This window comes from Nicotiana sylvestris, chromosome 9 (genome assembly GCF_000393655.2).
Source record: "Nicotiana sylvestris chromosome 9, ASM39365v2, whole genome shotgun sequence".
Classification (NCBI taxonomy): Eukaryota; Viridiplantae; Streptophyta; class Magnoliopsida; order Solanales; family Solanaceae; genus Nicotiana; species Nicotiana sylvestris.
The window spans coordinates 95,026,919-95,039,559 of NC_091065.1; the positions used below are offsets into that span (position 1 = coordinate 95,026,919).

A 12,641-nucleotide genomic window follows, 5' to 3' on the forward strand; every position below is an offset into this window, starting at 1 on the left:
CTCTAACAAACCAAACTTCAGAGAGTTTGCAATTTCCCTTTTCATTTTGTGCGGTCTGCAATGCAATTGTGCGGCCGCAGTTCCCTTTTGCTTTAATAATCACAATTGTGTGGCCCGCACAATATACATGCGGTCCGCACTTCTTTCCATACTTAGCCAATTTTCTGAGCACAGTACCTATAAAGCACACTCATCCCTGTAACACATTTCAAATCCAGTTAGCACAAAATAACACCTATCTACAAAAGAAAAAAAAAGAAAAGGAAAAGAAACATGGGTTACCTCCCAAGAAGCACTTGATTTACAACGCAGATTACCATCACTTGAAATGAATCACCACCACAACATGGCCATCACCAAATTTTCCTAAATAATGCTTCGCCCGGTGACCATTGACTCGAAACACCTCATCATTTTTATTCTTCAAGTCCAATGCACCAAAAGGTGTCACGCCCACAACTTCAAACGGGCCACTCCATTTAGACTTTAACTTCCCAGGAAACATCCTCAACCGTGAATTGAACAATAACACAAGATCACCCTCTTTGAACTGTAGGTTCCAAATGTACTTGCCATGAAGATATTTCATATTCTCTTTGTATAAGGACGAACTTTTGTATGCATGGTACCAGAACTCATCCAACTCATTCAAATGTGCCACCCTCATGTCAACGGCGACACTCCACTTAAGATTTAATTTCCTTAAAGCCCACATGGCTTTGTGCTCAAGTTCCACCGGAAGATGAAAAGCTTTTTTGAACACCAACCGATATGGAGACATTCCGATAGGTGTTTTGTAAGCTGTCCTATAAGCCCATAAAATATCATCAAGTTTCTTGGTCCAATCCATCCGGTTAGCATTCACTATTTTGGATGAAATACTCGTTATCTCTTGGTTGGAGACTTCCACTTGACCGCTTGCTTGTGGATGATTGGGAGTCGTGACTTTATGAGTGACACCATACTTGGTGAGTAAGGTGTCTAAGGATTTGTTGTAAAAATGCAACCCCCATCGCTTATGATAGCCCGCAGAATACCAAACCTTGTGAATATATTCTTCTTCAAGAACGCCACCACATTTCGTGCTTTATTGTTGGGTAGAGCAACAGCCTCAAACCATTTGGAATTATAATTAATCGCGACCAATATGTAGGTATTCCTACAAGAACTCACAAAAGTACCCATGAAGTCAATACCCCGCACATCGAAAATATCAATCCCCAAAATGGTGGTGAGGGGCATTTCATTTTTCTTCGAGATTCCATCGGCCCTTTGACATTCATTACATCGTTTCACTAGATCACTTGATCCTTGTAAAGAGTGCGCCAATTGAAATAGTAAATTAACGCTTTGGCCGCCGTTCTTGCTCCACCATGTGACCACCATATGGCGAAGAATGACAAGCTCCGGGAATTTCACACTATTCCTCCTCTGGTATACATCTTATAATCACTCCATCCATACAAATCCGGAAAAGGTACGGTTTATCCCAATAATAGCCTTGACAATCCCGTTTGAGCTTCTTCCTTTAGTTTGAAGCGAACTCATCTAGGATGATACCACTCATGAGAAAATTTGCTAGATGCACGAACCATGGCACCTCTTTCATTGAAATAGACAAAAGTTGCTCATCAGTGAAGAAGTCATTGATTTCAAGGCAATCATGCAGCCTTCCCTCCTCCTCCAAATGAGACAAGTGGTCCGCCACTTGGTATTCACTTCATTTTCAATCTTGGATGTAAATATCAAACTCTTGCAACAAAAACACCCATCTCATCAACTTGGCTTTGAAATCTTTCTTGCTCATAAGATAACAAAATGCCACATGTTCCGTGTGGGCAATTACTTTTGCACCCATGAAATACGGGCAAAACTTCTCAATAGCAAACACAATGTCAAGGAGCTCTTTCTCCGTAACAGTATAGTTGACTTGGGCACTATTCATGGTCTTACTAGTGTCACACCTCCTTTTTTCCCTGCGGCCGCAGGGGCGTAGGGGAGTTTTTCCAGTTAAAGGACAATCGAAACGGGATTTATTATTTAATTCAGAGTCGCCACTTGGGAGATTTATGGTGTCCCAAGTCACCGGTTGAATCCCGAATCGAGGAAAAGATTGACTCTGTATTACAGTCCGCGAACCAAAAATTCGGATAAGGAATTCTGTTAACCCAGAAGAAGGTGTTAGACATTCCCGAGTTCCGTGGTTCTAGCACGGTCGCTCAAATGTCATATTCAGCTTATTTATCTGGTTTTAATACATATTGAACCTATGTGCAAATTTTAACTTTTTACCGCTGTTATTATTATTATTATTTTTAACGAGAATTGCAACGTCGTGAAAACACATCTCGAACCACGTCACATCAATGCACCCGTGGTTCTTGACACATTTCGACTCCGTTGAGATTTGGATTTGGGTCACATAAATGTGCACCCGAGTTTAAGAAAGTAAATTATTAGAAGCGTGTCTAAAATGACTAGCGCGTTGTTATCTTTGGGGAGGTCCGTGAAATTCACTAAACGGCCCATCCCGAATTCTAAAGGTTTTATTTAAACCATTTATTGAGGGCCCCGCAAAGTTGCATTTTTAATCGGCGAGGCTCGTCTCATTTTTATTCAAAGGTTGATCCTAAAGTGACTATGATTTTCTACTTTTGTCTCTCAAAGAAAAAAAAAACCTAATTAATTAAAACGCTCAAAGCTTAAGGTCAAGTTTAAGAAGATGTCTAAACAGAGTCACATTAATAGGCATGATATTGGGCTTGAGACGGGACCCAAGTTTGATGGGGCGAAACCGCCCAGGCGAGGTTAAGGAATCGAACCCTTGTAGCCGAGCAAGCCACGAAATGGCTCACCGATGTGTTTGGCATTTAATCAGACATAATTAAGCAATGGACTCATTTCGCTTCGTAAGTTATACTTTTTTTTTCCGGCTTCCAGTTATTAGAGCAGGTGTGAAATGAGATACCCCAAATTCCTTTTAATTACAAATGAAAGGAAAGATAACTACTGTAAGTTTATCTTATTGTTGGTTGGGTTTTTCAAACATATTTACAAAGGATGCACATGATAGGAAACTGGCTGAAGCTAACCTAACTTATTATACCAACTCATATTGAACCTAATCACAACTAACACTCGAACTAAAGCAGAAAACTTACATACATTTCAGGGCAAAACGATTAACAGTCCGTGCTAATACCAACAATTTTTCAGTTTATTGTTACATAACTAATTTCAGTCCTGTTAGTACAACTTCAAGCAAAAGTCTTACTATATTAAGAAATCAAACATTCTGACACATAAATCAAATGACTAAATCACATGATCTCGTGCTCCAGTTTCTATGCCATTCTTCACATTTCAGTTTACAATTAACCAGGATCAAGCTGTGTACCTGGATTGGAGTGAACAGAAGACACAACACAGCAAACAACACAGCAAACAACAACAGCAGCAAATAACACCAGCAGATAGCCAATTGGAATTCAGAAACAGCTCCAAACCCAGTTTCAAATCAGAAAAAAACCTTGACCACAACTCATAACCAGTTGTGAGCCCAAACAGCAACAACAAATAACTCCGGGCAACTAATTGGACCTCAAACTCAACAAGGAAACCAACCAGTGAACCTCAAACACTCCAGTAAACAAGCTGAAACTGGAAACTACCCCCCCAACAATTGAAAATCAGACACTTTACTTCAAGCTTGCAATGCTCTTTTTTACTGATTAAAGAAGGATTAAATGCAGAACCTAAGAGAACTAACTGCAATATATTTTGGTTTTCTGTTCTTAAACTCTCCCCAACTCTAAAAAAAACTGAATGCCTTTCTTTAAAATGCTGTCTAAGACTGCCCTTAAAAAAACTCTCCAAAACTTTTCTTTTCAGATTTCCCTATTTTTCTTCTAAGGTCTGCCCCCAAGTTCTGTCCTAAGTCCCTCCACTTATACCCAAACACTGACCTTGCCAGCTCTCAAGAGCACTCATGCAGAATTTTTCAAACTAATTCTGCCCATGACCTTCTTTAGTACCCCACTAGAGTATGTTTTTTCATTACCCCTTGTCCTTTATTTATTTAATGTTCAAACAGGCATGAGCAACATATTTTAATCAATCCCTTTTAAGCCTTCCTTTACCATTATGTTTTTTCCCCATTAGCACTTAAACAAATACATTAATTTAATGTTACCTTAGCACTTACTGGACAGAACACTTAAACCAACCACTTTTAAACTTTTAAGTCCCAAATTATCCCCTTAAACCCCTGTGATTACTATCCTACTCCAATCACTTTAAACCTGTATGAAACCTCAGCTATAGCCAACTTAAGTCTATCAATCGACTAATTAGATACATGAAACTACCTCCCAATCAGCAACATTAGGACAACTCAACAAAGGTTAGATTCATATCAGAACATGCTTAGCAGAACAAACAAGCAGATTTGAATCATTAAACTTAATCATCAATTGAACTCAAATCAAATCCAACAGTATTTCAACCAAGATGGGGATTCAATGATTCAGGACAATGGTCAGACTGGACTATTAAGGTCAAGAAATTGATTCATACAGATGCCTGAGAGTAAGCTATCTATATTGGGAACAAATATAACTCTAAATTAACCTCGAACAAAATGTTGGAACAACAAGTATACTGGCTATGAGCCTTGAGGCTGAAAACACAAAGGTCGGAAGATAAAACAACAACCAATAACTTGAGGAGAACAACTGAACTACAGACATGAACGGGTCAATTGACGAGACCATTTAATTGATTCAACATATGCCAATCGACCAAGATGAGAAAACTGGACCAGAAAAAAGGTCCGAAAGAGGAGGAGGATTAATTGACAAACATAGCAATGAAAGCTAATTAGGCAAACAACAAACAACAATCAAAAGAAAAAGGATAAGAGGAGAAATACCTCAAAACTTTAGATCAAACCCAATCCGTTTCAGTCTGAACTTCGTCTTGAAACTTTGAAGCCAAAACGGACCTTAATCGAGTGTTCTCGACTGAGAACACTCGGCTAAAGTCGGTTAAGACCTCAAATTTCCCCTTTACTCGGACAAGTTCTAGGTTTTGGCTCTTTAGGGTTCTTCATTAGATTTAAAATTCGACCAGTTCTAGCCAGATTCGAGCCAAAGTAGGGGTGGTTTGGGAACAAGGGAGGTCAGGTGGAGCTGGGGTCTGAACTTGGGACTGGTTGGGTAGGTTTAGTATGATGCTCAAATCTTCGATTGAAGATTCGAAACAAACCGGGATGATTCGAGGTTAAAGGGGTAGGGATTTGTGTTGAGGGTGATTAGAAGGTTCAAGGGTGTGAATTTTGTGGTCACCGGCATCGTTGCCGCCGGCTTTCAGGCGAAGGGGTACGAGGGCGACTAGGGTTTGGTGGAGGGTCGTTTGGTCTCTAAGGGATCTGAGAGAGACGATGGGGTGAGGGGGGGTTTGGTTTGTGGGGGGCGGGGTATGGTTTGAAGTATATATATGAAGGGGCGGAATGAATCGAGGCCACTCGATCTGATGAGATCAATGGCTTGGATCCATTCATTAATGGAAACGACGTTGCTTCATTTACCTCAAGACCGGATCGGTCTTTGGATGGGAATGGGTCGGGGCATGGGGGCGATTTACGGCCGTTGGATCAAATGAAATGAACGGCCTGGATCGACAGGCTTGAGACGGCGTCGTTTCTTCGATGTTGGGGGTGGACTGGACCGTTCGATCTTAGGAGATCGACGGCTCAGATCGAACATGACCATACAACGTCGTTTGGTTGGCTTGGTCGATTGGGCCAGATAGGGGTGATTTGGGCTGGTTCGTTTTTGGTGGGTTGGGTGTTTGGGCTTGGGAATTTAATTAAATTTGCCCAGATTTATTTCCTTCCTCTTTTCTTTTCCCTTTCCTTTTATTTTCTTCCTAAATTATTTTCTAAAATTATAAACCAAGTTAACTTGTTAAAAATACTAATTATCTTCTAATAACATTTATCACATATAATTAAATGCCAATTAACAATAAAATCACACAATTCAACATTAAATGCTAAAAAATGCAAAGTACATTATTTTTTATGATTTTCATTTTCGTAAAACAAATCAGTGGTTAATTAATCCTAAATTGTAAATGCAAATGCAACACATATATTTTTTTGTATTTTTCTTAATTAAAGTAAAAAATGAACATGCACAGACAAGTACAAATAAATCACAAGCAACGCAAAACTATTTTATTTTGATTTTTTGGGGAGTAGTTCTTGTAGGGCAAAAATCACGTGCTCACAGCTGCCCCTCTTTGTCCGGAAACACGAAGAGTTTTCGTGCAAAGATAAAGTGAGCGGATACGAGCGATTTTTGCCCGTTAGGCTACTCTGTGTGAAGCATTTTTGAAAAATTTGACCGAACCTCTGCTTCAAAGGTTTCCTACATATCCCCGGCTAAAAGGGAATCGGGTCAATGTAGTTCGGGAAGTTTCGGTAGTTGGGACTACCATGAAGCTGTGGTTTTGTTGTCACTGCTATTGCTGCTGCTGCTATCTGCTTACCGACCTCCTTATTACACCATTCTAAAAGAAAACAGGAAGCTAGACTAAACTAGGAATTACAAAAATCTTATCTAGATCTTCAAACTCGCTCTTGTTGCCTTGCTTTCTTGTTGGCTTGTGTTTTCTCTGATGTTTCTTTCTTTCTTGTGAAATTAGAATTGTTTCTCCTTCGACATGCGAATTATCTTTCTTTGACCATTGTTTCCTCTCTTTTGACTTCTGCACTTGAGTTTATGTTGGGGATTTTTGTTGTAACCCTCCGCCCTCCGGGCGGGCTCCTGACTTCTACTATGACTTAAAAAGGTAATACCTCCATTCTCCAGGCGGGCTCCTGACTTCGACTACAACTTGAACGTATAACAACCTCCATTCTCCAGGCGGGCTCCTGACTTCAACAACTTCTTAAAAATATAACACCTCCATTCTCCAGGCGGGCTCCTGACTTCAACTACTTCTTAAAAATATAACACCTCCATTCTTCAGGCGGGCTCCTGACTTCAACTACTTCTTAAAAACATAACACCTCCATTCTCCAGGCGGGCTCCTGACTTCAACTACTTCTTAAAAATATAACTCCTCCATTCTCCAGGCGGGCTCCTGACTTTAACTACTTCTTAAAAATATAACACCTCCATTCTCCAGGCGGGCTCCTGACTTCTATTATGACTTAAAAGATAATGCCTCCATTATCCAGGCGGGCTCCTGACTTCTATTATGACTTAAAAATGTGTTCTATTGCCATTGTTCCTTCCTGCCTCCTGAACCATTTCTAACTTGAATTTTTCTTCTTTCAGAACTGCTTCCCCAACATTGGTGTTTCATTCTTCTGAAACTGCCGGGGATAACACCGGTGTTTCATTCTTCAAAGACTACTTCCCTTAAAGCTGGTGTTTTCCTCCTGAAATTGCTTTCTTTAAAACTTGTATTGCCTTCTTCCAAAAACTGCCGGGGATACCACTTCCCTCAAAAGTTGTGTTAGACTTCCAAAAAATTTTCGAAATGAAAGAAAATTTTCTGCCCCATTTTGACAATCTTTCTTATGGCATGTCTTTCCGTCATCAATAACGTTTCCTGTCCCTGCTTCAAATCAAAGAAAATTTGTTAGTTTAAAACGTGGGGGACGTTCCTACTGGGGATGGTTTTCCCTTTTCTTTTTCCCATGCTATGCATTGTTCGATCATCTTGAAACCTGGTTGATAACTTTCGACTTTCTTGATGCTTCTGTATTCACCCACTTCTCAATTGTTTTTTTCGCTTTTACTCCATACTTTCCACGACATCTTAGAGCAATCCATCATTTGGTCTTATAATGACGTCTTTCTTGTCCCGTCACATTATCCTCGCCCTGTCTTATCCCCATTTACCTTGCACCATGTTGGCGACTGGTAGTTGGCTTTGAAAATCCTTCTTAAAAACAAACTACTATAAAAAATCTTTAACCAAAAGAAATGAAAGATGATGACTTCAAAAGATAAAAAGAAAAATCTTCCTAAAGAATTGTTTGAAGAGAAGAGAAGGAAAAGGACTTATCTGAATGGTATAACCAATCTCAATGATCATGTCGTGCATTTCGGATTAATCAACCCAGTCTATTATATCACTCAATCTTTCTGATGGCCTTACTTTGCATTTCAAAAGGTCCTGCAACCCAACTCTTTTGCCGAATCAACATCTTTGTTCTGCTTGATGCTTCGACGGATCATTTCTATCAACCTTACCTCGTTTGTCCACTTTCAATTCCTTGTCGCCTTATAGTGCCATTCGAGGGGTTTTCAATAATAAGACTCTCTCGTTTCTCTCAACTCCCGTCGCCTTATGGTGCCTGTGAAGGTTTTCACCGATAAGACTCTCTCATTTTATTTCTCTCAACTTCCGTCGCCTTATGGTGCATGTGAAGGTTTTCACCAATAAGACTCTCTCATTCTCAATTTTTTCCCTGCTTGGACCAGAGTATTACCCTGATATGAATCACTTCTGTTTGTTCGACTTGTCATCTCTCGAAAAACTGATCAGAAGGTCTTTCTTTGGACCGTAATGTGAGATTTTGGATGGGATTAGAAAGAAATGGTATCAAAGGCTCAAAATAATTTGACATGGGTTTAAGATTACAACTTTTGGAATCACATTTCTTATTACAAATACAACCTCTGCCCTAGTTTCTTACTTGGGGATTTTATTTTACTATGTCCGAGCTGTAAAGCTGCCTACGTACCCTTAACAGGGATCAGGTCAAACATAGTTCACACTGAATTTCCCTGTTGTTATATTTTTTCGCTTCTTTTCTTTTCTCTTTTCTTTTCTCTCTTTTTCGTTATTGATTCCAAAAGAGGGGTATGAAAGAAATAAATAAGGCTCAAAAAGGGAAACAAAGGGTAAAGTGTTTAGATAGTAGAACAAATTGCCTTCGTCATTTCAATCTTCGAAATAATGCCAAATACAAACAATCAACAATTGTACCAAAGAAATCATACATAATATCTTTTTATTGCATCAGAATTGATAGCCATGTCTATGCATTTTCCTTCAATATCTGTTAAACATAAAGCACCATTGGACAATACTCTGGTTACAATGAATGGCCCTTGCCAATTCGGGGCGAACTTGCCTTTTGCCTCAGCCTGATGTGGAAGGATGCGTTTCAGCACTTGATGGCCCACTTCAAACTTCCGGGGACACACCTTTTTGTTGTATGATCTCGCCATTCTCTTTTGATACAACTGGCCATGACACACAGCTGCCAATCTCTTTTCATCAATCAAGTTCAACTGCTCCAAACGGGTTTTGACTCACTCATCATCATCAATCTCAGCCTCAGCGACAATCCGAAGGGACGAGATTTCAACTTCCGCAGGTATTACGGCTTCAGTTCCATATACCAACAAATAAGGAGTTGCCCCTACTAAAGTACGGACAGTAGTGCGATAACCCAACAATGCAAATGGTAATTTTTCGTACCATTGCCTAGAATCTTCTACCATTTTCCGAAGTATCTTCTTTATGTTTTTGTTGGCTGCCTCAACTGCTCCATTCGTCTTGGGACGATATGGGGTAGAATTGCGGTGTGTAATCTTAAACTGTTGACATACCTCTTTCATCAAATTACTGTTAAGATTAGCACCATTATCCGTGATGATCACCTTTGGGATTCCAAATCGACAGATGGCATTTGAGTGAACAAAATTGACCACTGCTTTCTTGGTCGCAGATTTGAAAGTTTTGGCCTCAACCCATTTGATGAAATAATCAATGGCTACCAGAATGAACCTATGACCGTTGGATACTGCTGGCTCAATTGGTCCAATGATATCCATGCCCCAAGCGATGAAGGGCCATGGTGCTGACATTGTATGCAATTCCGATGGCGGAGAATGAATCAAATCTCCATGTATCTGGCACCGATGACATTTGCGCACAAAACTAATACAATCTCGCTCCATGGTAAGCCAATAATAACCTGCTCGGAGAATTTTCTTTGCCAACACGTATCCGCTCATGTGTGGTCCGCAGACTCCTAAATGTACTTCAGACATGACAGATGTAGCTTGTCTAGCATCTATGCATCTTAACAATCCCAGGTCTGGTGTTCTTTTATACAAAACTCCTTCACTCAAGAAAAATCCACTTGCCAACCGTCGAATCGTTCTCTTTTGATCCCCCGTGGCTTGCACTGGGTATATCCCCATTCTGATGTATTCCTTGATGTCATGGAACCACGGTTTGCCATCGAATTCCTCTTCAATCATGTTGTAGTAAGCATATTGATCTCGCACTTGAATGTGCAAAGGATCGACATAGGCTTTGTCCGGATGGTGCAACATTGATGCTAGGGTAGCCAAAGCATGAGCCCTGAGGCCAAAATGCATGCCTCGTATTCGGCCATATTGTTGGTACAATAAAAAAGAAGTTGAGCTGTAACAGGATAGTGATATCCTGTTTTAGAAATAAGCACGACTCCTATTCCCACTCCTTTCATGTTAGCAGCCCCATCAAAGAAAAGTTTCCAACCTGGCTTTTCGGCATGTTCTAGTTTATCAATATGCATCACCTCTTCATTAGGAAAATAAGTCCTCAGCGGCTCATACTCTTCATCAACCGGGTTCTCGGCCAAATGATCGGCCAATGCTTGGGCTTTCATCGCAGTCTGAGTCACATAGATTATGTCAAACTCTGTGAGCAAAATCTGCCATTTTGCAAGCCTTCCTGTCGTCATAGGCTTTTAAAAGATATACTTCAATGGATCCAAGCGTGAAATGAGGTAAGTAGTGTAGGATGACAAATAATGTTTCAACTTCTGTGCCACCCAAGTTAGGGCACAACATGTCCTTTCCAGGTGAGTGTACTTAACCTCATAAGCTGTGAATTTCTTGATAAGATAATAGATGGCTTGTTCTTTCCTGCCGGTGACATCATGCTGCCCCAGTACACAACCAAATGAATTTTCCAAGACTGTCAAGTAAAGAATCAAAGGTCTCCCTGGTTCTGGCGGAACCAACACAAGTGGGTTTGTCAAGTAACCTTTTATCTTATCAAACGCTTCTTGACACTCATTAGTCCACTTGATCGCAGCGTCCTTCCTCAACAACTTGAAAATAGGCTCACAAGTTGTCGTGAGTTGAGCAATAAACCTGCTGATGTAGTTCAGTCTTCCTAACAGACTCATCACTTCAGTCTTGTTCCTCGGAAGGGGCAATTCTTGTATGGCTTTGATCTTTGATGGGTCCAACTCGATGCCTCACCGACTGACTATGAATCCTAATAGCTTTCCGGATGGAACAACAAATGCACACTTGGCGGGGTTAAGCTTGAGATTGTACCTGCGAAGCCTCTGGAAGAATATCCTCAAATCCTCGACATGGTCGGCCTGATGCTTTGATTTTATGATCACATCATCTACGTATACCTCAATCTCCTTGTGTATCATATCATGAAATACAGTAGTCATCGCTCTCATATAAGTTGCCCCAGCATTCTTCAGACCAAATGGCATTACCCGGTAGCAATAAGTCCCCCATGGCGTGATAAACGCCGTTTTTTCTGCATCTTCTTCATCTATTAGAATCTGATGATACCCGGCATAGCAATCCACAAAAGATCCAATCTCGCGCTTGGCACAATTGTCAATCAGAATGTGGATATTGGGAGAGGGAAGTTATCCTTCGGACTTGCTTTGTTGAGATTGCGGTAATCGACGCATACTCTGATCTTGCCATCCTTCTTCGGCACATGCACGACATTAGCCAACCAAACAGGATATTAGGTGACCCAGATAACCTTTGCATCCAACTGTTTGGTAACCTCTTCTTTAATCTTCACACTCATATCAGTCTTGAACTTCCTCAACTTTTGCTTGACGGGAGAGAATGCTGGATCAGTAGGCAATTTGTGGACCACTAAATCAGTGCTCAAACCCGGCATGTCGTCATATGACCATGCAAAAACATCTTTGTACTCGATGAGTGCTTTGATTAACTCTTCCCGGATTTTTGGCTCGAGGTGGACACTTATTTTAGTCTCTCGGACATTGTCTGTGTCCCCTAAATTGACGGCTTCTGTGTCATTCAGGTTGGGTTTGGGTTTTTCTTCAAAGTGAATTAACTCATTACTAATCTCTTCGAAGGCTTCATCCTCATCCCCATATTCTGATTTGTAACCACAATCTACTTCTTGAACTAACATTTCGGAATCAGATTGATTTTTAAGACTAGGCTGAGGATTCCTTATGTATGACATGTCATTAGAACCAGCGTAAAAAGAACTGTATAGAAAAGAAAAGAAAACAAAAAGGAAAACCATCAGGAATGAAGAAGGGGAAATTGTATTTCATTGAATGATAAAAGATAACAAAGTTTGCACACTCAAACATACTGAAAAGAAAAACAAAACAAAAAATGAAATCTGGATTACAACCCTAAAATAATCCGTACAGACTTAAAGGAAAATCAAAGCAAACTACCAAGACTCCTTCCGAGTAGGGAGAGGAGTAGCCTTCCAATTATTAAGCTTTGTTTTTGGCCCGACAAATTGCACTTCCGCGTTGCTAGAACCTTCTCCAATTTCCACCATGTTCACACTATCGAACAACTTCTCAA

At 40.3% G+C, this 12,641-nt stretch overlaps 1 protein-coding gene across 1 annotated transcript; it reads right to left on the reverse strand.

Annotated features, from left to right (window-relative positions):
• Window positions 1–319: 319 nt before the first annotated feature.
• Window positions 320–850, reverse strand: LOC138877938 (uncharacterized). Its single transcript, XM_070157583.1, has one exon. The coding sequence runs from the start codon at window positions 848–850 to the stop codon at window positions 320–322; it is 531 nt and encodes a 176-aa protein (XP_070013684.1).
• Window positions 851–12,641: the final 11,791 nt, after the last annotated feature.